The sequence below is a fragment of the Felis catus genome, chromosome E2, assembly GCF_018350175.1.
Source record: "Felis catus isolate Fca126 chromosome E2, F.catus_Fca126_mat1.0, whole genome shotgun sequence".
Lineage (NCBI taxonomy): Eukaryota > Metazoa > Chordata > Mammalia > Carnivora > Felidae > Felis > Felis catus.
Window position 1 is genome coordinate 49,366,063 of NC_058382.1, and position 25,524 is coordinate 49,391,586.

At 43.3% G+C, this 25,524-nt stretch overlaps 1 protein-coding gene across 7 annotated transcripts in view; it reads right to left on the minus strand.

Annotated features, from left to right (window-relative positions):
• The window catches only part of WDR59 (WD repeat domain 59), a 97,823-nt gene that overhangs the window by 33,650 nt on the left and 38,649 nt on the right, over positions 1 to 25,524 (minus strand). For 4 of the 7 annotated variants that reach the window (XM_006941739.4, XM_011290212.3, XM_011290210.4 and 1 more), the window contains exons 9-19: positions 22,056 to 22,133; positions 19,775 to 19,931; positions 16,441 to 16,520; positions 15,132 to 15,264; positions 14,872 to 14,996; positions 12,441 to 12,605; positions 10,335 to 10,430; positions 9,855 to 10,011; positions 9,339 to 9,408; positions 4,449 to 4,602; positions 813 to 869 (exon numbers count right to left, since the gene is read on the minus strand). In XM_006941739.4, coding sequence (XP_006941801.1) covers positions 813 to 869; positions 4,449 to 4,602; positions 9,339 to 9,408; positions 9,855 to 10,011; positions 10,335 to 10,430; positions 12,441 to 12,605; positions 14,872 to 14,996; positions 15,132 to 15,264; positions 16,441 to 16,520; positions 19,775 to 19,931; positions 22,056 to 22,133 — 1,272 coding nt within the window. Of the gene's footprint in view, positions 1 to 812; positions 870 to 4,448; positions 4,603 to 8,704; positions 8,792 to 9,338; positions 9,409 to 9,854; positions 10,012 to 10,334; positions 10,431 to 12,440; positions 12,606 to 14,871; positions 14,997 to 15,131; positions 15,265 to 16,440; positions 16,521 to 19,774; positions 19,932 to 22,055; positions 22,134 to 25,524 lie in introns of those variants that run through there. The other 3 variants (XM_003998247.5, XM_019820055.3, XR_006590834.1) reach the window with 2 other exon arrangements.

Here is a 25,524-nt window from a genome sequence, read left to right on the forward strand (position 1 = left end):
AAGTTGTCGGCAGCAGTGGCACTTGAGAATCAGGGCTCCTGATTTCAACTGGTTTTGATATGAAAAGGCTATAGGACTGTTCCCCTAAATATTTTGTAGACCCAGTGAAATTTACACAAAAGCCACAAGGCTGCCCTACACAGCCTGAGGCCACCTTGGCACTACTGAAACATGGAGGGGGTGGGAGAGGAAGACAGAAGAGGGGGATGGCCAATAGGAATGAGTAAGAAGGAAAGAAAAGGAAGAGAGATGTCCACAGCAGAGGTTTTGTTGCAATGCAAAATACTGATGGTAAGGAAAAAATTTGTTCCAGAGAGTTCCCGAAGGATTAAAAACTAGCTTATGCATCATGCCAATGAAGCAGGTGAGCACTTCCCTCTTTGAACTAGACTAAAACGATAAAAACAGAGAGACAAAATGGTGGAAGCCTCTTATATCTTCCTCTGCTTCACCCCATGCCAAAGGTAGGCTTTTGAAAGCTCCAGGAAATTATACAAATACTCCAAATGAAATCAGGTGAGCTAAAGGCTTACAGATGGGGTTCTTTCCAAGAAACCCAGTGTTTGGCTTCATTTTCAAAGAAGTCCATTCACAATCCTTAATGATACCAGTACTCATCCATTTGAAACTGGATGAAAAAAAGAGGAAGCCCTCGGCACTTGACTCCCAAGAGTGAAAAATTTATTGTGCTGGTCCTGAAAACCAGCCAGCCTGTCATTCAGGTTCCTCAAAGCCAGGCAGGTGGCACTTTATTCTTGGGCCTTTGGGCAGACAGGATTAGTCAAGGAGAGCATTTGCACAGCGCACAGTACCGGGAAGTCGTTAATTGCTTGTATGGACCAACGTCGCCGGGCAGAGCGAGGAGACATCTGTGCGTGAAAACGTTACACCCAGGAGGAGGGAAGAAAAACACCAAGAAAATTAAAAGGGAAAAATATAGAATAAAATGAAAGCTTCCCACATATTTGATGGATTAAAAGGTACCACAATATACTGCAAAATCAGGTTTGCATGACTAAAAATCTGAACCTAACCACAGCAATATTTGGAGATTCCCTCACCTCCCTCCAGACCCACTGCACTCCAAACCCAGCTTCAATGTCATAATTCTTTGGTTCAAAACACATTTCAAGATATTGAGGAGGCTGGCATCAATACAGCTCTGACAAGGTCAAGGTTTATAGTACTCTCATGAGGATTAAGACCGTAGGGCAAGCAGAGAAATAGATAGAGGGTCTACTCTCCCCATCAAGAGCATACATTTGTGCGAGAAGATTCTCATTCCTAAAAATGAAGAAGCTCGTTGGTAGACTAACACCAAATTGTTTCTGATGTGTGGTTGGGGTGGGTGGGGCCAATGGGGGAAATTGGAAGCCTTGACCTTGGGGTTGCAGGACTATTTTCGGAGTGACACCATGGGGAGGCAAGAGCCCATGAGAAATGAAGGGAATGAGGGAGCAAAGCTGAAAAGCTGCTGTCCCGGGGGCACGTGCTAACAACATGCGCATCAGTGTGAAACTGGGGCTGAAAAGCACTGCTTATGGGAAATCAGAAATTATCCTATTAACTTCAAGACCTCCTCAGTTATTTACACTAGAGCTATTTTAGTAACATAAACTGAAGCATGGGTGGAGGTTGCAAAATGTAAAAAATGTTTATAGGCCAATGCCTAATGTTTATCACAAGTTCTAGGTCTTCTGATTTGCCCTAGGAATAAACAATATTTCACCGACTATTAATAGGTGGTCCAGTTACCAAATGAACGTTAGCATCTCTCTGGGCTTTCTAACTTCCTATGAAATTTGATAGTTGTTTCTGGGTTTTTTTTTTTTTTTAGGTCTCTCACATTTTAAAATATTTAGGAGAGAACCTTGGAATTTCATCTGGAGAACATTTGGATGAATATGATAATATGACCTAAATAGGGCAGGTTAAAAACACACCAAAAAACAAGAGAAACGATCAGAAAATCCCCAAAGACTCCATAAAGATTCTTATAATCTCCAAAATACTCTATAATTCCTTCACTGCTATACTTTAGCATGGTCATATTTTTTTCTTTTATTCTTACTCATTTATAGACCTCAGGGGTAGAGATCTAAAAGAGAATAAAGATATGTAGGAGAAAAACTGGGGCTGAAAATAAAGACTTCAGCACAGAGAAATTTAGTGATCTGGAATCATTTCGAGAACAAAAGTAATAAAAGTGGTGTTATTTGACATGTCAAACTAGATACCTGAGGATAAGAAAATACTCCTTGAGGGATAAAACCATATTGACCTCTAACAGGAAGGAAGATGGCCTATATAAGATATCATGGCCGGGTTGCCGTATTTCATTTCCCTAACTCCCCCACCCCGCCCTCTGCCCCGTGTAAATGGGATGAACGTGAACAAGGTTTAAGGAGAGATGAATGTATTTCAGATTCATCACAAAATGACTCACTCACTTAACTACTTTATACAGCTGAACCACATGAAACTTTTTTTTGAGATTAAAAATGGTCAAATATCAGTAATTTCATAGGATGTCACCTAATAACTACTATCTATCTGTCACCCACTGAAATGTGCCTCCCTCCCCCAGGGCTTCTAGAGTTCTTATAATGTTCTACTTCTTGGCCTGGGTGTTGTTAGTTCACTGAATTATTGCCAATGATTTGTGAACTGTTCTGTACGTATATTATACAGAAATACAAAAGTTTCAAATAAAATTATAATAAAAGTGTCTGCTCCCCTTTTATGTGGTCACTATCTCAAATAAAACCCAAAGACCATGTGCTATACTAGGTCATCCTAAGGGACTATAAGAGCCCATTTTCTGTGGAGAAGCTGTACACCGGGAATCGTCCCAAAATGAAGGATCACAGTCCTCCCCCTCCTCCCCAGCAGATCCTACCTGATACAAGGTAATTATCTATGTGCCTTTGGTCCCTCTTTGTGACTGTGGTATTTATAGTAAAAGAGGCCAGACCGTGAAAAACATGGGCGTAAGGCTTTACAAATGCTTTTGCATTAGGAGAGGCCCCATGGTGGAAACGGAGTTATTTTGACTAGACATGGCCTTTTTGCACTATCAGGGTCAAAAGTGCTAGTCAACCTACTTTCCCAATCCGAACCCAAGCATGAGTAACACATGACATGATTCGAAGGAGGACTGAGAACTCTCTTGGACTAAGAGATCTCCTCAAATGGGCCCTTACACTCAAGAAAATTCGACCATTTACCCAACCATGAGTCTGTTTGCCTATTATGTCAATAAAATGCCCTAGTTCTGACCATCTAGCCAGCTGCCTGCTAGCTTGCTTGGAGGGAGTGGGGGGGAATCCTAAAAATTTTGAATGTAAAGGACTTGTGGGGATATATGTGTTCTGAGACAGTCAGCAACGGCCAGAGGGGCACAGTTCCATCAGAGATGTGAAGAAGGGGACTACGGAAAGGCAACAAAAATATCACTGTCCCCATTCAAGTGAGTGGTTTTGTCCAAGGTCGGTCCTATCTCAAGCATCAGCTCCTGCCGCTCGCTCATTTCAGTCACATACAAACTCTAAGACTACACCAAGTCAGAGGTGGACAACTATCAGTGTGAACCAAGGTTAGACAATACGATGCAGTCGAGGTGAAGACACCTCTAACACTTGCTGGAAATTGGGTTTTTATTTAAAATAATTCAATTTTTTAAAAAACACATTTCAATTAGAGTCAATCCATCATTTAGCCGGGGACAACAACAAAGAATTCCTAAGGACCGAGCTCTGCTTAAAACATCATTTCAGTTAAAAGCCAGTTTAAACCAGCCTCTCAATCTGACAACACAGGAAGAGTTCTTAGAAGCATTCCTACGCTCTGCCAACATTCTCTACACTGTCGTCACCAAAGGCTTCTGCTTCTGACAGCTTAATAGCTACATTAGGAACGATGAGTTCCTTAAGAACTCAGGAACACAGGACAGGCTCAGGTGATTTTGTATAAACTGACCATTCAGATGGGCATTTCAGTGGAGATTTAGTAAAAGCCTAAGACCTCTTAGAGATCAACTTTATAACTTTTCACCACTATGAACTTCTAAATATATCGAGATCCCAAGCCTTCAGAAGCATCCCTAAATTTGTTGACAAACATCAGAATATGAAGGAAGATCTGCAGCTAAATTATGCTACCTGAAACAAGGGGAATCAAGCTTCGTAAATGGGGGTAACAAGGATAGGGTTAAATGGGGAGCGAAGAATATGGATTCTAAGAACCAACCCATCCCTCCACACACACAATTCACAGTAGTTAAAACCAACTGAAAGGAACCAAGCAAAGGTCTTTCTTGAACCAACTAATTTTGAAAGTTAGAGACTATAGGGGCATCGCTAACTTAGCTGCTGTGCAGAGCAGGCAGGGAGACAAAGAACGAAAATCTAGAAGGAGTAAGAATCAGAGGCCATGCCTCTCCTGCTTACCCGCTCCTTGTAGTAGAAGGAGCTGATGGAGACCTGCTCTTTCTCACTTCGAGTGGGGCTCCCACTGTATAAACGAAGGTTGCCAGGGGCCTCTGTGCGGATCTTCATTGGCGCAATCAAGCCAGTATGATAAGCAGACAAGGCTGACAGAGACCTGTAGTTGAAAACAGAATTATCCATACTGGCTTCAGTCTTTCCTTATTTCCAAATACTGTTGCTCTTAAGCACATGATGAAACCAAGAGGAAAAGATGGGTAAAACGGGAAAAAAAGGAAACTCAACAAAAAGAACAAAACACGACTTTTGTCTGCAAAAGCGGAGAATACTTCTAAGACTGTATACATAGAAAATCAAAGGAATCTACAAACTATGAGAATGAACAAGTGAATTTAGATACAAGGCCAATCTATAAAAATCTGCATTTCTATACATTAGAAACAAACATTTAGAAATATCTTAAAATTTTCATTTACGATAGCATCAAATACCTAGAAATGAACTTAATTTAAAAATGTGCGGGGCGCCTGGGTGGCACAGTCGGTTAAGCGTCCGACTTCAGCCAGGTCACGATCTCGCGGCCCGTGAGTTCGAGCCCCACGTCAGGCTCTGGGCTGATGGCTCAGAGCCTGGAGCCTGTTTCCGATTCTGTGTCTCCCTCTCTCTCTGCCCCTCCCCCGTTCATGCTCTGTCTCTCTCTGTCCCAAAAATAAATAAACGTTGAAAAAAAAAATTAAAAAAAAAATGTGCATTGAAAACACAAAATATTGCTGAGAAATCAGAGAAGTATCAAGTTAGTGGGTGAGAAGTTTCCATATTACTGTCAAGATGTCAGTTTTCTCCAAACTGATCTGTAGAATTGACACATTTCCAATCAAAATATGAAGAGAATTTTTGTGTAGAAACCAATTAGCCATGTCATGTTTTTACAGGAATGCAAAAGACCTAGCCAATAGCCAACATGATCCTGAGTAAGAGTAATAAAACTGGAGGACTTACTAGCAGATTTGAAGACTTACAATATAAAAGCTACATTAAGAGTATAGTGTTGGCATAAAGAGAAACCAATAGAGCAAAGGAAAAAAGTAGACTCTAGAAATAGACCCACAACCATATTCAATTGATTTTCAACAATGGTATCAATACAATTTTTTTTTAATCAATGCAAATTCAATGAGGAAAGTCAAAATTTTTCCATGAATGGTGCTGGAACAATAACTATATAGCTCTACTGAAAAAAGCAAACTTTGACCCCTACCTCACATCATACACACAAAAAATTAATTTGAGATTGACTACAGACCTTAAAGAAGGACTCTAAAACTATAAACTTTTAAAAGAGAATATTTTTGTAACCTTGGGTTAGGCAAAGATTTTTTTTTTCTAGAACACAAAAGCACTAAACATAAAATTTTTAAAGTGATAGATTGGATTTTATCAAAATTAAAAACTTGTATTTATCAAAAATCATTATGGAGAAAGACAAACCACAGATTAAGAGAAAATCTATCTGGACTTCCAGCAAACGATTTAGAACCAGAATAAAGAACTGACACAAATAAATAATAAGAAACCTAGTCCTATAGAAATGAGCAAAATACTTGAACAGGCACATCACAAAAGAATATACCCAAATGATCAATGAGCACACAAAAGCTGCCCAACATCACCAGTCATCACCACAATGAGATACCACACACCCGTCACAATGACTAAAGTTGAAAAGATTGAAAATATCAAATTTTGGAAAGAATGTGGAGCAACTATAATTCTGAAACATTGCCGATAAGAGTGTAAAATGACACAACCACTGGGGACAGACTTTTTGGCAATGCTAAAAAAAAAAAAAAAAAAAAAAATCAAACATACACCTAACCTATGACCCAGGGATTCTGCCCCTAGGGTAGAGAAGTTAATATACATGTCCATAAAAAGACTTCTGTGTGTAGGTCTACTCATGATAGCCCCAAACTAGAAATAATTCAAATATCCCTCAAGAAGAGAATGATAAATTGTATTATTTTCATACAATGGAACCATTGATATATGCAACTCTGTGGATCAATTTCAAAAACATAAGAGACTCTTAAACATGGAGAACAAATAGAGGGTTACTGGAGGGGTTGTGGGAGGGGGAAATGGGCAAGGGGCACTAAGGAATCTACTTCTGAAATCACCATTGCACTATATGCCAACTAATTTGGATGTTCCACTATACGCTAACTAATTTGGATGTAAATTTAATAAATAAAATTAAAAACAAAAAACAAAAAAACATTAAGTTAGCAAAACAGGTGAGACACAAAACAGCACATGCTGCCTGATGTGCTACTTAAACGAAGCTCAAACACAGCCAAAACCACAACTACAATGATGGAAGTCGGAAGACTGGTTTCCTCTGGGTGTTAACAGAGAAAACTCCTGTTCTCTATGTTGATCTGGGTGTTGGTCATCAAGGTATACACTTCACATCTGTGTACTGTAAATGAGACCTTACTGAAACACTGTTAGTGTGCAAACCGTTCTAATAGGAACATTCTTCCCTCTTATCCGAAGCCCAGATACACATATTCTTGTTTCCCTTTGAGAGCAGGTGCTTGTTTTCTAGTCCAACCTTTCGAAAATGGAACCCAAGTAATACATGGGGTCTCTGACACTTAACTCCCCAGGCCTGTGCAGTCAAGGTCTCATCCGCTCAGGTGACTGCAGAGATTGGCAGACTCCCGGGACAGCAGTGGTGCCTCCTCATGCACTCGGTTCCATCTTCTTTCTTTCCGGGAAGTATGCTAATTATATTTCATCCAATACATCAGGTGTTCGCAATGGGAGGACTTTCATGTCATCCTAGACACCGCACTGCAGGGGCAGAAGTCCCTCGTACGCACCTTATAATTTTTAAGTTTAAAAAACCAGTGGTATGGGGGAGGTTGTGCATGTGTGGGGACGGGTGTATATGAGGACCCTCTGTACCCTCCACCCAATTTTACTACATACTTAAAACTGCTCTAAAACATGAAGTTTATTAGTTAAGAAAAAAAAAAAAAAAACCTTTATGATGTGATCCAGCAATTCTGCTCATAGGTATATACTGGAGAAAAATGAAAAGCTGTGTCCACACAAAAAGTTGTACAAGAATGCACAAAACAGCATTATTTGTAATAGCCAAAAAATGCAAATAACCCCAATGTCCACAGACTGATAAAGAAATAAATAAAATGTGGCATATGTATATGACAGAATATTATCTGGCAATAAAAACGAAGTCCTGGGGCGCCTGGGTGGCTCAATCGGTTGAGTATCTGACTCTTGATTTTGGCTCAGGGCATGATCTCACGGTTTGTGAGATTAAGCCCCCTGTTGGGCTCTGAGCTGAGTGTGGAAGCCTGCTTAAGATTCTCTCTCTCTCTTCCTCTCTCTTTCTCTCTCTCTCCCCCTCCCTCTGTGCCTCTCCTCTGCTCACACGTTTCTCTCTCTCTAGAATAAAATTAAAAAAACAAAAAAAGAACTACTGACCATGCTACAATATGTATGAGCTGTGAAAACATTACACTAAGCAAGGGGCGCCTGGGTGGCTCAGTCAGTTGAGCATCTGACGTTAGCTCATGTCATGATCTCATGGTTCGCGAGTTTGAGCCCTACGTCGGGCTCTGTGCTGACAGCTCAGAGCCTAGAGCCTGCTTTGAGTTCTGGATCTCCCTCTCTCTCTGCCATCCCCTGCTCACACTCTGTCTCTCCCTCTGTCTGAAAAATAAATAAACATTTTTTAAAAGTTAAAAAAAACATTACACTAAGTGAAAGAAGCCAGTCACAAAGGACCACATAATTATATGATTCTATTACTATAACATGCCCAGAATAGGCAAAATGATTGACAGAAAGTACATCAGTGTTTGCCCAGTACTGGAAGAAAGGGGGACTTGGGAGTGTTGACACCTAGGGGATGCAGTTTCTTTTGAGGGTAATTAAAAATGTTCTAGAACTGACTGTAGTGATGGCTGCGCATGATCTGTGAATACACAACAAGCCACTGAATTATATACTTTAAATGGGTCAACTGTATACTATGTGAATTATATTTGAGTAAAACAGTGAAAACTTAAACAGTAGTAATAGGAAACACAGAGCCACACGCCAGGCTGTATTCTAAATGCTTCCCAGGGATTAACTCATTGATTCTTCCCAGCAACCCAAGTATGTAGGTGCCGCTATCATCCCCAACTTATTGGTGAGGAAACTCAAGGATGGTTTAGATAACTTGCCTAAGGTCACAGAACAGCAGGGCCAAGACTTGGACCTGGTGGTTTGGCTCCGGAGTCCACATTCCCATTTGCTACCTTAGATCTCCTCTTAAAAACAAAACAAAGCAAACAAAAAACCGACACACAGAAAAATAATGGAGACCAGACGGGAAGCATGTTAAATTGCTAACGATGACTCCCCATGGAAAAGAACAGCTTTCAAATCTTAACTGAAAACTTCCATAATGTTAGAGTTTTTCCAACCACTGAATGTAGTTTATAAAAATTTCACACGTTTTGGTAATGTTAGAAGTGGCATACTAATGTTGTGGAACTAGAAATGACATTTTTTTTGTTATTTTTCTATTGTTATTTAATGTTCAAATAATACTTTAGCAACAGGGGAAAAGAATTTGCCTTGTTTTGACAACAACTTTTATCAAACTTCTTCTAGTGGTTTGGTGGTAACCTGACAGTACAAATCTCAGCTGAGTAGCAATTTAATGTACCTGATCTTTCTCCAATGAATCTTCTAATGGGTATTTACTGAAGAACTAACACACACTGTCCCAAGACCAATGCAGTGATAAACCCCGGATGTCTGCCCACTTATGGCTCCGTGAGTGCAGCTTACACCTGCATCTCCCAGGCTCACCTCGGAGTAGGTTCTGTCGGAGACACTGCTCGATGCATCGTCATAGGCCGCGTGAAATACACCAGATAGCCTGACAAAGGAGACACCACATGGGCACATCAAGGTCAATGAGTTGCACACGGGAAATCCGAAGGCAGCACCGGTCAGTCCTCACTACAGCCACACTTTAACAAGGACAAAGGTCAGAATCTCTAGGATCCAGGAAGGATGGGATGTGTTTGGTGTAGAAAAAATCTTCTCAGGTACTTTCTACTTCTTTGCTAGGGGACCTGTCCTACGTTGAGAATCAGGGATCGTCAGAATGAAAAAATTAAAACTGCAATTCTGTTGAGTATTCTCAGGAAATGTCCACAGAAGCCAATTCAACATCATACCATTTAACACTCTCGCAATCTTTTGAGTTACCAGGAAACGACGACAAATTTTCTGATTTGTCTGAGATTTCTTTATAGACTATAGGACAGTCTCAGCTTCTCACTCTCACAATCTAGTCAGAGAACCAAAAGAAAGACAAACCTGCTCCACAGAACCTGGCCCCCGAGGTCCTAGGGAAGGGAATGTTGGCATCTTGGTATGACCCATAGGCAGTGGTCACCCGGGCAAACGTTGGTAAGGGCGGAGTGACGGAGTTTGGGAGTGCAAAGGGGTTGCTGGAAGTGCTGTCTTCTTGGTTCTGAAATTTAAAAATTAACAGACTAGGGGCACCTGGGTGGCTCAGTCGTTTAAGCGTCCGACTCTTGGTTCCCGCTCAGGTCATGATCTCACACTTGGGGAGTTCAAGCCCCACATCAGAGTGTGGAGACTGGGATTCTCTCTCTCCCCCTCTCTCTCTGCCTCTCTCTCTCTCTCAAAATAAATAAGTAAACTTAAAAAAATTTTTAACATACTAAAAACCACAGGCTGTCTTAAAGCTGACTTACAAAATGAGGATACATTAGTTTGGGGAGGAAGAAACGAAACAAAACACCAAAGCACGAGTCGGTACAAGAATCCCACCACAAAAGACTCAAGGCAGGAGACGAGCTGGCGCAGGCAGGGCTCCAAACAACTCTGGTTGCGCTTCACTTTTTGCAGGGAAGTGTCTTTCAGGATCTAGAAAAGGCACGAAACACAGTCAAGAATAGCAACCTTCTCTCTCCTGATTCATTTTATTCTTCAAAGCAGTGGGAGGCCGTGAAGACGCAGGGAGACTGGAGCACAGCCGTGCCTCAGGCTTCCAGCGCAGCAACCTACTTTCCACCTGCTCTAGAGGCGCGGAGAGCAGATGCGTTTCTGTGCCCTCTTCGAGAAGCCCGTTCCTCAGCCAGGGTGTGCACACACATCTTTACTGTGAATTCTACTCCTGCCCTGTCCTAGCTTGACCCCTATCCCCCCCAGGAAAATCTCAGTACCTTAGAAGTAATGCTCAATACAAGCCCGGGGGAGAAGATTTCAATCCAGTGGAAATTATTATAATTTTTTTCTTCTTTAAAAACATAAATCCTAACATTTTAAGGCACATACTGGAGACCTAAAGTGACATACACATACTGAAGACAGGCACGTAAACTGGCTGTCCTGTAACGAAGTCATTACCCATGTGGGGCTACGGGGCATGGGAAGTGAGGAGAGTCTGAATCGAGAGGTTCTGGAAGCATACAATTCATACCAAGTGTTGAAGACTTATTAGTACAAGAATGCAAAGTGTCTCAACAATCGTTATATGGATTGCATGTTGATATAACACTTGGCACATACTGGATTAAGTAAAAATAGTATTGAAATTAATTTACCTGCTACTTTCCATTTTTTTTTAGTGTGATTACTAGAAAATTTTAAATTATGTGTAGCCTACATTCTATTTCTGTCAGACAGTACTCAATTAGACTTTTAGAGATACTTCCTAATCCTATCATTTGTATACCAATAGGAAGATCTATCTTTTTTTTATATGTGCAAATAAGACAATGAAATATTCAAATTCCGAGTACAGAAAAACAAACAAACAAACAAAAAAAACCCGACTCGTAACTAGAGAGAACAAATAGATGGTTACCAGAGGGGAGGCAGGTGGGAGATGAGTGAAATAGGTGATGGGGATTAACCACACTTAACGCGATGAGTGGTGCTGAGTGATGTAGAGAATTGTTGAATCATTGTATTGTACACCTAAAACTACTGTTAACGCTGTATGTTAATTATACTTGGATTCAAAAAATTCCAAGCACAAAATGTACCTCTACCACAAAACCAAAGTAATGTCTGAGAGATCTTTACGCCACCTGAAAAATTTCTTGGCTACGTATCTTATCCCAAGGAGACGGGCCAAGTGTGTATAATACAAACTAGGCCAAAGCGAACAGCATTTGGGTCAACTTGGTTGGTCAGGACTTTTCAGTTACTTCACACAGGCTGCTGCTCACACTGAAAAAGGTATAGCATCCCCAGCTCGTGGGGCTGTTTAAATGGGGGTTCTGCCTGATTCGCTCTGCATGAACTGACAGAGCAAGTTCCTGAGCCAGCAGCTAAGAGCAGACGCCGTGCCGGTCGGCCCTGTTTCGGGCACCACCGCCATGCCTCCAGACGCCTCACGTGTTCAACGAGCCAGCCGCGCTCTGGGATGACACCATTTCCTCTCATGGAATGAACTTTTTTAGTGACCTCACATTTTGTTTTCTGATTATAAAGTATCTCTTAGCTTCAGAATACATCTTGCCTACTGTTTCCAGATAAATGAAAATGTACTGCAGGGCTCTTAACCCGGGATTGATGCACAGCTTTAATGAGATCTCTGAGCAGATGAGAGGCAATTATGGAACCGCATCCTATTCACGCACAGTGTTTCTGAAATTATATACCACAGTTGCGCAAATTTTTCTGTGTCGGTTTCATTAGATGTTCAAAGGGGCTCCACGACCCAAAAAGGCTGAGGACCACCTCCACTGTTTGCTACACACAGTGAACAGCAAGGGCTAACCCGGTGGCGCGGAAGGACAGATGACTTTCAAATCTTCTCTATCGGACTTTTCACTCGACCTTACTCCTCAACTCAGACACGGACGCCCGTGGACAGAGGTTTCCTCTTAAGACACCTGAGGAGAATTTGTGAACACAGACCCCCACCTTCAGCAGCTTGGCTTTCATCGTGGACGTGATGGTGGTGGGGTTGATAAACTGGAACGAGGGGGCAGCGTTGTTGGGATACTGCGCGGGGAACTTGACCAGCATCTTGACGCGGTGGCTGCTGCAGTGCACAGACACCGTGCAGCTCCTGTCCGCCGCATCCATCTGCAGGGGACAAAGGGACAACCGCTTGGGAGGTAGGCCACCATTCGTTTTCAGACGCGAATGAATTTAAACAAGCTAAGTGCAAGCTCAAGGTTCCTGGTAACTGGGTGGAGGGGGGGATTCCCCAAAGACAAGTGAATCTGGAAGATTCAGACAACTTGTGTTCAAGACAGATGTTTCATTTTTAGCACTGATTTAATAAGTTCAAAGTATTTTGATGTAAAAAAGCTTCAACCTAAAGCTGTGAGGTAGACTGGAACTTGTTCTATTTATTTTGAGACGAGAAAAGAAAGCAGGAAGAATGGAAATACCTGACTCAAGTTCAAAAGAACTCCTGGGAAAATCCATAGAGACAGAAAGTTGATTAGTCGGCACCAGAGGCTCGGGGGAGAAGGCAATGAGAAGTGACTGCTAATGGATATGGGATTTTTTAGGGACGATGACAATGCTTTGGAATTAGGGGTGATGGTTGCATAACTCTGCTACTGAGGTTTACAACCACCAAACTGTAAACTTTAGAAGGGTAAACTTTATGCCACGTGAATTTTATCTCAATACTTTTAAAAAAGCACTCCCGGAAAAGGAATCTAGATCTCCTTCTTAAAAGAGACTCACTTGGCTATCCACACTCTTCTCAACTGTTCTCAACAAAGGGGGTATGATCTGAATCGATACAGATAGCCAATTAATCAGAGGATTCTTTCTCTCTCTTGATTTCTTGTGCGGCCCACCAGAGAAGGCAGCTGGAGTAGAGCAAAAAACAGGAACACAGGTGGGAAATCTGGGGACGGATTTCAAATATTCTCTCTTCCACCAAATAGCTGCTGACTTCCGACAAGTCATTACATCTCTTAGTGTGTGTTTCCTCTTCTGTTAAGTGGGGATAAAAGCACGTGTTGCAGAGTTGTTTCATTTATTTTTTTGTTTCTTTCTTTTTGAGACAGAGAGTGAGCACAAGGGGGCAGGGGCAGAGAGAGAGGGGGGACAGAGGATCCCAGCGGGCTCCACGCTGACAGCAGAGAGCCCCGTGCGGGACTTGTACTTGCGAACCGCGAGATCATGACCCGAACTGAAGTCAGACACTTAACTGACTGAGCCACCCAGGTGCCCCTGCAGAGTTGTTTTTTTTGTTTTGTTTTGTTTTTTTTAAATTTTTTTAATGTTTATTTATTTTTGAGAGAGAGACAGAACACAAGCAGGGAAGAGGCAGAGAGAGAGGGTGACACAGAATCCAAAGAGGCTCCAAGCTCTGAGCTGTCAGCACAGAGCCAGCCTGATGCAGAGCTCCAACTCACCAGCCTCGAAACCATGACCTGAGCTGAAGTCGGACGCTCAACCGACTGAGCCACCAGGCACCCCCCTGCAGAGTTGTCTTAAAGGCCAAAGGAGATAAGTATGTACACACAGGTACATATCCATGCCTACCGTTTGTTGAATCTGGGCAAAAGAGAAACGAATCAAGCTTCAAAACTCCTTCACAGGGGCGTCTGGGTGGCTCAGTCGGTTAAGCGTCCAACTCCCGATTTTGGCACAGGTCATGATCTCACAGCTCATGACACAGAGTCCTGCGTTGGGCTCTGTGCTCACATCGCAGAGCCCGCTTGGGATTCTCTCTCCCTCACTCTCTGCCCCTACCCCGCCCCTGTGCTCACGTGCACTGTGTCTCTCCCTCTCTCTCAAAATAAATAAACATTAAAAGAAAAAAAAAACCTTCTTCACAGACTCAGTTCTCTGAAGGAAAGCATTTCATTACCCGCCCAAAATGAAAAGAGTAAATCTTTCCACATGTTAGACGAACAGAGAGGTCTGGTGATCTCACTAGGAGCTGAAGTCATTAAGGAAATGACCAGCTCTAAGGGCAGGTAGTACAGCAGAGCACAAAGAACCTTGGGGAGGCAGGCGTGGCTGCCAAACTCAGCTCTGCCATTAACCATGGCAGTAACCTTTGCCAACTCACGGAGCCTTCCTGGATCTAAGGATCTTCACACATGGGAAAATGAAGTGTTGGAGCATCTAAGAGGATTTCAGGACACGTGAACACCAGTTTATTCCTTGGTCCAGCTTATGAGAAAAGAGTATGGTAAGAATATAATTTACATTGTAAGACTTCTATTTCCTTAGAAAGTCTAGAAAATAAAAAAGCAAGCAGAGAGGTACACCTGTTAGAGCAGCGGAGCTATCTGTAGCCACCATCCTGGCTCAAATAGTCCCCACTCCCACAAAGTGCCACCTGCAAGCATGAGCCAATCATTAGACTACCGAGTACCTCCACGTTGACATTCCGGATCTGCACGTTGATCAGGGAGAACTCCTGCTGCAGAGTCTGAGGCAGTCCCAGCTGATCTGACTTCTTCTCTTCCAGGATACTGCTTGGGGGGTCTTCCTTTAAGACTAGCAGGAGAGAGAGGGTCTCCAGTTGTTGGAAAATGTTTCTTGAAAATGAGTCAGAGAGCAGTTCTGGGGTACCTGCCAGAACTGAAATGCACAGAGGGGCACCTCACCTAAAACATCAGTTTAACCAATTACCTTCTTCCTCCCCATGGCTCGAGTTGTGCTGGTGATCCGTATCTTGAGTGTGAAGGGTCTTCTCTGGTTCCGGCAGAAGAGAAATGCTCTCAATGAACTCATCAACACCATCTAATATGTCATTTGCACAAAGCTGCAACAAAGGGTAAAAGATCTAGGTCTCCGGAAGTCAGTGGAAATGTTCATCGAGTCTGGTTCTGACTTAAAAATGGGACTCACGAAGGCTAAAAGACGTCAGCCCAAAACTGAGACAATCAAAATAGGTTTTACCCACCACCAGCTCCCCCTGGTTAAATACACAGGAGAATAGGCTCTATTATCTACATGGAAATTTTTCATCCTGTTCATCCTTTATGCAAGCCTCAGAAAACATTATTTTAAATTCCAAGCCTTTGTGGAGTTATTCAGCTAACCCAAGACCAAAAATGAATACATGGTGCTTTCTGGAGAAAATATATTTAAAAGGCAGTAAGGTGATGATACTTGACCAAAATGCTCAAGAGTGACTTCTTACTAAGCAATGTTGCACATTTTTTAAAATTTTACTTATTTGTTTGTTTGTTTTTAAGTAACCTCTACATCCAACGTAGGGCTTGAACTCACAAACCTAAGAGCAGGAGTTGCATGTTCTCATTCCCAGGTTTCAGCACCGAAAAAACCCCAAAACACAATAAACCAAAAACCCAACTCCATGGTGTTGTAAATTTCAGCCAGCATTTTTCCATCCACCCTATACGGAGCACTGTGGGGGAAGCAATACAAGGGAGGTGTGGCTCCTGCCTTTAAGGAGCGTGGCCACTGAACGAAAGAACCACACTGAGGCAGGAACACAGCAAGGGGCCGTGGCAGCAGGTCACACCAGGTGCCACCGTGGTTCGTGGAAGAAACAGAACTTGCGGGGCAAACCTTGAAAAAGGCTTCAGAGAATAGGTGCCACTGATGGATGTAAAGGGCTCTGAACACTGCAGAGTGTAAAGTTCGACTTCCTAGTTCATTTAGAAGAAGAGAAAGAAATTAAGCCCACAGGCCATTTGCTCAGTAGGCTATCTACAGTCTCCTACCGGGACAGGAGAAAAGGCAGTCGGAGGCTTTTCACGCTTAGAAGTGCCAGATACGAAAGTTGGATCTTGGAGACCGCAAAGCCTCAGTGTGGCCTATACAAGCCACTCAGCCAACCATCAAGTATTATTAAATGTCTGTCATGTACCCTCTAACTTCCACAACTACTAACCCTTGGTTTTGTTTTGTTTTGTTTTAAGGTTTCCAGCGTACCCGGTTATACTCCTCCACAACGGCGCTGAATACATACCCTCTGCATCTGGGAATCCACCCGCCACATTCTCAAGGTCTGATCCCGTGACCACGTGACCAGTTGGTAGTCCTTGGACCCTAGAAATCACCAAATAAGAATCCTGGAATTTTTGGAGGGTGGGGTGGGGGGTGCGGATTCCACATCAACTTTGCTACAAGTTGCAGGGGAGCGAGATTCCTCTCTTCATTTGGCCATCCATCCATTCAATAAATACTTTCTGACCAACGCCTATATGCCAGGCACCGTTCTAGATACTAGGGCAACGGCGCGAATGGAACAACCTCTGTCTTTACAGAGCTCACAATCCAGTGCTGGCAACAGACAAACAGATAAATACGCGATAAAATGTCTGGGAGTGATAGCGCTCTTGCAAAAAAGGATAAGACAACTGCCGGCGGAGCTATTTTTAGACAGGGCTCCCTGAGGAAGTCGCATTTGAGCAGAAACTTAAATGAAGCGAAATAATAACTGGCAGGTGAGCAGGTGAAAAGGGATGCTGGGATTTAACGTCACACTGAACTTTCGCCTCCACAAATGTTCCTCCTTTTACACGCTCCAGAGGAGCTGAGCGTGAATATGATTTTTTGAAATGAATTGCTTTAAAAGCATAATGACACCTTACTGTTTGAAAAGAATTTTTTGGCAAAGAGATGCATCTCTTCATAAAATGGATAATCGATCCTGAATGTTCTTAATGGCCTGAGTTCCATTTTCACGTATTAGGTCTGGTCAAAGGGAAATTATTCTAAAAAGGTTTAGAGAGCTTTATGAAAAATCAGGGCATTTCAGAGTAATTAGGTCCTATCTAGAATCGCCTTTATGGCCATCCTTAGACAGCCGAGAATTTAGAAGACTTTAGAATTTTAATTTCATCCAATTCCCTCATTTTACAGATGGGAAAATGGAGGCACCAGAGAACACACTCTGTCCGAGCTAACAGGGCGGGTGAGGGGCAAAAATTCCTTCTCTGTGTCACTGCCTTCAGTTGAGCCTCCGCTCCTCAACGTGTCAGCATTTCCCTGTGTGTGCCCCATAGGACACAGCTCTTTTGAATAACTGTCTGCCAGGAGTCCCCTCGTACAGACTCCTGCTCGTGTCAGCCACTGTCTGTCTCCACATCTGGCTTCTCTTCATATCCCTGACTGAAGAAAAGTCATGCCTGATTCCCTTCTAAACCCAACTCCTCCACCAGTGCCTTCACCCCCATTCCCTCCTACCCCCACAGGGCCCTTGCTTTCCCACGCCCTCCCTTTCTTGCACCTTCTCCTCGCCCTCAGAGACAGGGCAGCAGCTCTAACATCAACTCAGTCTGCTCCTTGCCTTTGAAGGCAATTTCTTTCACAAATCCAGTCCCTACCGCCTCTGTTCACGTTGCCTTGTAGTCTGGCCTCTAGCCTCAACCCGCTTTTGGAACTCCTCTCTTAATGATCATATGGCCTCCTATTTGTACCATTAAGCGCTTTTCTCTTATTCCGCACATCCATCCTCCGGCAACACCTACAACCAGCGACTGCCGCTTCCTTCATGAAGCATCTTCTTCCCCTGGCTACAACACCCCGATTCTCTTCCTACCTCTCTAAGAGCCCCTGCACCGCAGTGAAAACCAAAATTAAACCAGTAAAAATTGACTAGGAAGACATGGCAGTAAAAATAAAATGGGGCAGCCTGAAGTTGAAAAAGAAGTGAAATACAGGAATACACGCAGGATGATTAGACTTATAAAAGGTTCGACAAGCACACTGAAACTATTTCAAGGGATGCGCTAATGGGTGGCAAAACTCTAAAAAAATAATCATTCTCATGAGTGTTAGGACAGCGTGTCCTTCTGGGGAAGGGAGGGCACTGTGATCGAGAAGTTTCTGGGGCTCTAGCAATGTTCTCTTTCTAGACCGTGGTGGTAGTTATGTACCTTTTCGCTTCATAATTTGTTAGAATGTACACGTTTCATGCAATTTTCTAGACAGATGATATACTTTACAATAAAAAGGAACTTGAAAAAAAAAAAAGCACCTGTAACCGGTACTCAAAAATCTTGTTACTGACTAGACGGTCCCAACATACACAATTCACCCTGCCGGCTTACAGACAACACAGATAGCTGAAAATGGGTTGCTAAAACCTTTTCATTCCAATCCAAAACTACAGGCCAACCTCTCCCTGCCAAACCATGAGGAAACTACATCTTCTATTTACGATGGCAAAATGCAAGAGAGGAAGTTGAGAGCCAAAGTCATGCATGCAAATTAATGGGATAAAAACCAAGCAGCCTCATGTTTCTAGAAGCAGGGAGATTTGGGAAATAAAGATGGGAAAATTCAGGGGGTGATCAAAAGAGTCCCTTCAAAAACTATCCTGGAAGAGGCTTGTGAAGTCACAAACAAGCCGGGATAAGAGGACTGCTCTGATCTCAGGATTACAGAGACCTTTCCCGGGACTCTGGACAGTCCACACCACTCCACTGCCTGGTTTTCCGTCTATCGTATGGAAAGACCTTGAAATCCACTTCCGTTGCGTAAAACCTTTAGAGATCACGACAGTAAGGTCTCAAGAAAAGAGAGGCTGCAACTAAATTTGCACACTGAGCTGGTGGAGAAGCGGAGGCCGAGGGCTTGTGATTCCCATTACACTCGACCTTGCATTAGTGAGGGCTGGCTAGATGGAGCTTCAAGAACCATCCCCGAAACTCAGTGGCCTAAAGCAAGGACATCTTGCTCCCTCTACACCCCCACCTCATCCTTGCTGCCGACGGGCACAGCTCCAGCTGGAGTCTTGCCAGCTGCTGTGGCAGAAACAAAGAGAGCGTGTTAATTGCACAATGGCTGTTAACGCTTCAGCCCAGAAGAGACGGCATCTCTTTGTTCACATTTCACGACCAAAGCAAGACGTTTGGCCAAACCCATCTTCAGGGAGGTGGGAGATAAAACACCACCACGTGCCGTGAAGAGAACTAGGGTTATTTGGTGGGCAGCGCTGATGACAGCCTCAGGTCTCCTTCCTCAACAGAGTGGAAAGGGGCGAATGCCAGACTTCTGAGGGTTCTGACCCCAGAGTTTTTCAGCCCCAGAGATGATCCGACAGGAAGTCTATCAATCTCTTCCGGATCTCTTCCACACAGGTGAGAGATGACACTGAACATAAGAGAAGAGGAGGAAACCTGGGAGAGAAACCACAGCCGTACACCCCCTTACCCATCTACCGTGAAAGGTGGCGACCCCCCTGACTCTCTCGTTTCTAAAGCCCAGCCCTGAGGTGCCCATGCTGGGCCACACGGCCAACCCTGACTGGAGATGCCGTGGACCACGGCTCAGGAGGAAATCAGGCTCCCCCTCACCCTCCTTCTGTCTCCTCCACTGGAACTCCAGCACCACATCATCGTGCCCCACAAAGGTATGCACTGGCGTGTTCAAGTCAAAGACGTTCCACAGGAGAAGACTATTTTCCCTCCGCAGCTGGGGAACCATCACAGTCACCAGTCCATTGCTGAAAGGCTACGGCAGGAAAGGGAAAAGAAGGTGATTATTCCAGGGAGACTCCGCTGAATCTTGAATTACCCAAGTTGGGATGCTTTCCTAACGAAAATAAATTACACGATGGGGGGATCCCAACCACTCGGGGGAGATTTTTTTTCCAATACCGTAAGTTAACCATCACATCTACTTTCCTTCTGCATTTATTTTACTTCTTCTTCGCGTGGACCACAGCCGGTAAAAAATAAAGCTAAGCCAAATCCTTGGAGAACTTTAAATTCTGAAACAAGCAAACGGCTCTGACCGCTGTGTACCATGAAACACTGTGTCGCATCCTAGCGCTTCCCCCAGAACGAGTGTGCAAGACACCCTGGGGAAAACCCCAGAGCGGCAAGCAGAATTCTTGCCATGTGGACACACACCGGAAGCACACATCCGCATCAGGCAGCACCTCCTTGGCCCCAAAACTGCAGCTCTTCAGAGGAAAACCCTCCAATTTCAGGACTGACATGTTTTACTTATCCACACCTCACCTGCTAGGGAGCTGAGGGGCCCATTTGGTAGATAATCGGCCTCTGTTCTTTAAGGAATAAACCACAGTCATCTAAAAGCACATTTATCTTCACTTGCCCTCCTGGCAGCACTCCTGGACTTCTCTGTTTATTTTTTAAAGTAAACATATTAATCCAGAGAAGTATTTCAACGCATAAGAACAATGTCTGATTTCTTCACAAGCACTGCTAGATGCAAAAGCCACTTGATCCCTAAATTATCTTCTATGCTCCACAGAGTCTCGGGGTGACAGCCTAATGCAGAAATGCAGCTTTATTCACCTCTGCTCCCTTTCAAGTTGACACTGAGGACAACAGATTATATCTGATCAGCAGCTATCAATGTGGCAATGGGAAAAATTGTGGGAAGGCTGATAACAGCCTGCCTCCCCCATCTGTAGCATTTTATGGTTTACAAAGCATTTTCGCACACAATTTTTCAAAAGGAAAGGCATATTGTGCATGTGCTAAATGCCACTGAATTGAACATCTTACAGTGGTAAATTTTATCACAATAATAAAAAGGAAGACCTAGTAAAAATTATTATTCATATTCTACAGAGGAGGAAACTATTGCTCAAAAGCATCCAGTAGCCTGCCCAAGGCCACACAAACATTAAATGGCTCATTGCAACATTATTCACAACAGCCCAGATATGGAAACGACCTAAGTGTCCATCAATGGATGAAAAGATAAAGACGTGTTAGATATATTCTACGGAATGCTATTCAGCCAGGAGAAAGAAGGAAATCTGCCATCTGCCACAACATGGGTGGACTTGAGGGCACTACGCTAAGTGAAATAAGTCCGAGAAAGACAAATACTGGGTGAGGTCACTTACATGTGGACTCTAAGACGGCTGAATTCACAGAAACAGAGAGCAGGATGGTGTTTGCCAAGGGCTGATGGGTGGGGGAAATGGGGACATGCTGGTCAGATTTCCAGTTGAAACTTCTAGTTAGAAGACGAGTAAGTTTTGGATCTAGTATACAGCATGGTGACGGGAGTGAACAATACCATATTACACTCATAAAAGTTGCTAAGAGAGTAATATCACATGTTCTCAATCCAAAAAAGAAATGGTAATTATGTGATGTGACAGAGGTATTAGCTAACGCTATGGTACCAGTAGTCTTGCAATAAATAAGTGTATCAGACACCTTGAACTGACACAGTGTTATATGTCAGTTATATCTCAATAAATCTTGGGGAAAAACTAAATGGCATCAATGGATCCCAAACCCAGGTCTTCAGAATCTAAAGCCAGAATTCTTCCCACCATCGGGAAGAAATCCACTGACTGAAAGCGCTTCAACCCTGTGGCTCCATCTCCCCACTTCCCCTGCCCTTAGTGACCACCTTCGTGCTGCCCGGCTTCCCAGGTGGTGGCCAGCAATCCTAGTGCAGATTCTTCCCCAACACTCGAAGCGCCAGTTTTTAAATACCTGTGCCCCCACCCCTCAACCAGGACAGGAGGTGAAAACTGCCTCACAGAGAAAGTAAGAGAAAATGGCCCTCGTGGCCCCCACCCCCCCCCACCATCTGGAACACCAAGGTGAAGCTCCCCAGCAGGAGGTGGGGTGTCCCACTCACCGTGTATCTGGCCTTCCAGACGGGCACCTGGCAAGGGAGAATACTGAGGTATTTCCGAGGCTGGCGGTAGTCCCAGAACTGGAAGAAAGAGAGCAAGATCATGTGTGAACTAAACGCCATCAAAAGACTCAACAACTGAAATGAGCCCAGCTGCGCTTTGTCCTCGGTGTGTTCCACGCAGCCCCCTGGCCCTGGGACCGTGGCAGAGACACAACCCTCCCTCTCCCATTTACAAACATTCCCGGGGAATTTCCGGACTCCACGAGGACTGGCCCCGGGGGGCAGATCACCATCATCATCCTGCCGACTAAACAGCCTTGTAATTGAAAGGTAAGAATGACATGTTTTCACGCCACATCGCGTTTACACCGTGTAGGGTAATGTAACTAGGAACTAGGCTGATGTACTGACTACTCACTGCATTCCAGAGTTTAGAGCTTTCAGCTCTGTATCCCGCTTAATCTTTACAACCAAATAACAGGTGTTATTCATCTCTTTTTCAAATGAAGAAGCTAAATTACTGAACAGTCTAACTCGTGCAAGGTCACACCCGCTCCGCCACCGCCCCCGAACACGCGGAACTTGAGGCCGCGGAACATATGAAGGTAAGCCAGACACACTCTGCCTGAGCTGCCTGTGTTTTCCATGATGGGACAACTACACTTAGAGCTTGAACATTTGTCATGAAGGCAGGAAATGGCAGAGCACAAAGGCAGGAGGACCGAGAGTGAGACTCTGAATTACTCAAGTACTAAGAAATTATTTTCTCTTAAAAAAAATTTTTTTTTAATGTTTATTTATTTTTGAGAGAGAGAGAGACAGAACGTAAGCAGGGAAGGGGCACGGAGAGAGGGAGACACAGAATCCGAAGCAGGCTCCAGGCTCTGAGCTGTCAGCACAGAGCCCGACACGGGCCTCAAACTCACCAACAGTGAGATCGTGACCTGAGCTGAAGTCAGACGCTTAACCAACTGAGCCACCCAGACGCCCCACTAAGAAATTATTTTTAAAAATAGATGACTCCCTCTCTCTCTGCACCTCCCCTGCTTGGTCTCTCTCAAAAATAAATAAAACACTAAAAGAAAAAATAGATGACAGAAGCCATTCTGGAAAACAGTTTGGCAGTTTCTTAAAAAGTAAATGAGCACATACCACTGACCCAGTGATCTCAACTCCTGTGTATTTGTCCTGGAAAATGGAAACGGTCCATTCCCAGAAAAATCGATACATGAATGTTTATAGAAGCTCTATTCATAATCACCAAAAGCTGGAAACAGCCCCATCAATGTCCTTCAATGGGTCAACAGAAAATAAACTGTAGCAGTATATCCATATAGTGGATTACTGCTCGCCAATAAAAAGTATATGATCTATCGATTTTGAAAACAACTTGGATGAATCTTGAAGGCACTGTGCTGAGCGAAAGAAGCCAACTCAGAAAGTAAGATACTGAACGTATCCATTTAAATGACATTCTCAGAAAGACTAAACTACAGTGATAGAGAACACAACAACGGTTGCTAGAAATCAGGGGTTCGGGGAGAGTGTGGCTCTAAAGGAACCACATAAAGCAATTCTTGTTCCTTCTGAAAACACTTTATTTTTATCTAATTCGGGCTCCATATTCAAAATAATAAAATTTTTAAGATGTCTTTTCCAGCTAAACTGCCTCAGCATTTCCCAGATGGCCACAGGGAAAACTACAACTTGCTCCCTCAACTTGTAAAAGAAGGGAAGCTAGACATCATTAGGTCTGCTTGGCATTCTCCGGATTTTTAATTAGCTCAACACTTTATGAATGCTTTCCTGTTACCAAGTCTCCCATATGTGAAAAACAAGCAAATAAAAAAAAATTCAGTCTCCCTAAGCTAATTACATACAAGTAAAACATTAGTATTATGAATACATTTTGGCAACTGGTTACTTGTCAGGTCGGACAGAAGCATATTCATGCGCATTTACAGACTGTCACGGTAACTGTTAACAAAAGTAATCCTTTTTTAAAAAAGGATTATATAACTTAGGGGACAAGGTAGAGGACCCTGGGGATTTGACCAAGTCCTCGCTCACCAGAACACGACCTTATTCTCAAGGCAACCACTGACAGTCTTACGGAATGATTACATATTGCATGTGAGTGGAGGACTTTGGTCTTTTCAATCAGACAGACTGGTCACTATAAGAACCAGAGCCATGCCATCCTCCCCTTCATAGGTGATTTCTGCTTTTCTCTTACTTGCCAAAGGGCCTTTGCTACGAGCTACAGATCAGAAAGGAAGGCTTCCGAAGAAATATCAGAAGAGCCTCAGGCAAGAAAGAATCACACTCTTGAACAGCGTCACGGGTACAAGACTCTCTCAGTAAGGTGACCCTGACCCATGGGCAGACACACACCTGTCAGGATGTACCGAGGAACCGTGTCTGGATTTCCAGGACACTTTGTCTAAAGAAGGCAATGTTGTAAAATAGGCTGCTTAACTCAAGTTCAGGAAAAAAAGCAACCGCCTAACCTGGTATGAAGTCATTTCATTGTGGTCATGTTCTATTTTTATTTTTATTTCCTTAATGTTCTAATTTTAATAGCCATAAAAGAAAAATCCTTTTCTTTCTTTTCGATCTAGTTCTAAGCCTCAATTCAACAGTTTTACAGTTTAACAATTTCCTAACTCGAGTGAAACATTCATTCAATGGCACCTTGTTCCAGTGCACCCCTTAGAATTCAGAAAATAAAAATATAATAAAAATTACTATAATTATAAGCTAATATTTCTTAAGGTAAACTTAAGAAAATGATTATGTAGGGGAAAAAAAGACATACTGACCCTTATCTACAAATTATTAAAAATAACGGTTGAATATTATGCAAAGTGTCTCTAAACTCCTACCCTTTCTACAATTATGCTATTTATTTACATTCAATAAAAACTGCTTTCCACCCACCAGGATATAGTGGAACACATCAAATACCATGTCAAAAAATCTCCTTTAATACGTAGGCTAAGCCTACAAGTAAGGAACAGGGGCTGAATCTCACAGGTGGAAACTGGCCAGTCACCTGCTTTAATACCTATGGAATCCCAGCCTCACAGGTGGGAAAGACGTCCCTGAACGGCGACAAACTTGAGGAAAGAGGAGGGGGTGAACTGGATGGTTTCTGGGTTCTGAACTTGGGCGACAAGGTGACAAAAACCCAAATCCAAAACAAGCAAACCCACAAAACCCCACTGTGGCACATAAAAGTAAATTCCAACCCAAAGGGATTGACAATCCTCAAGGCAGAAGTTAACTTTCTAGGCCGTAGTGTCTGAATCTAGTTTTGCTGACCACACCGCAGGAAGACGTGATACGGGAGCCTATGTAAACAGCACGTTAAATCAACGATGCTGAATCGCAAAACTGCTAAGTAAACTTCTGTGGTCAAATCTCTGTCCTTCCAGACAGGGACCTGAGCTCAAGGAGGACGTGTGGA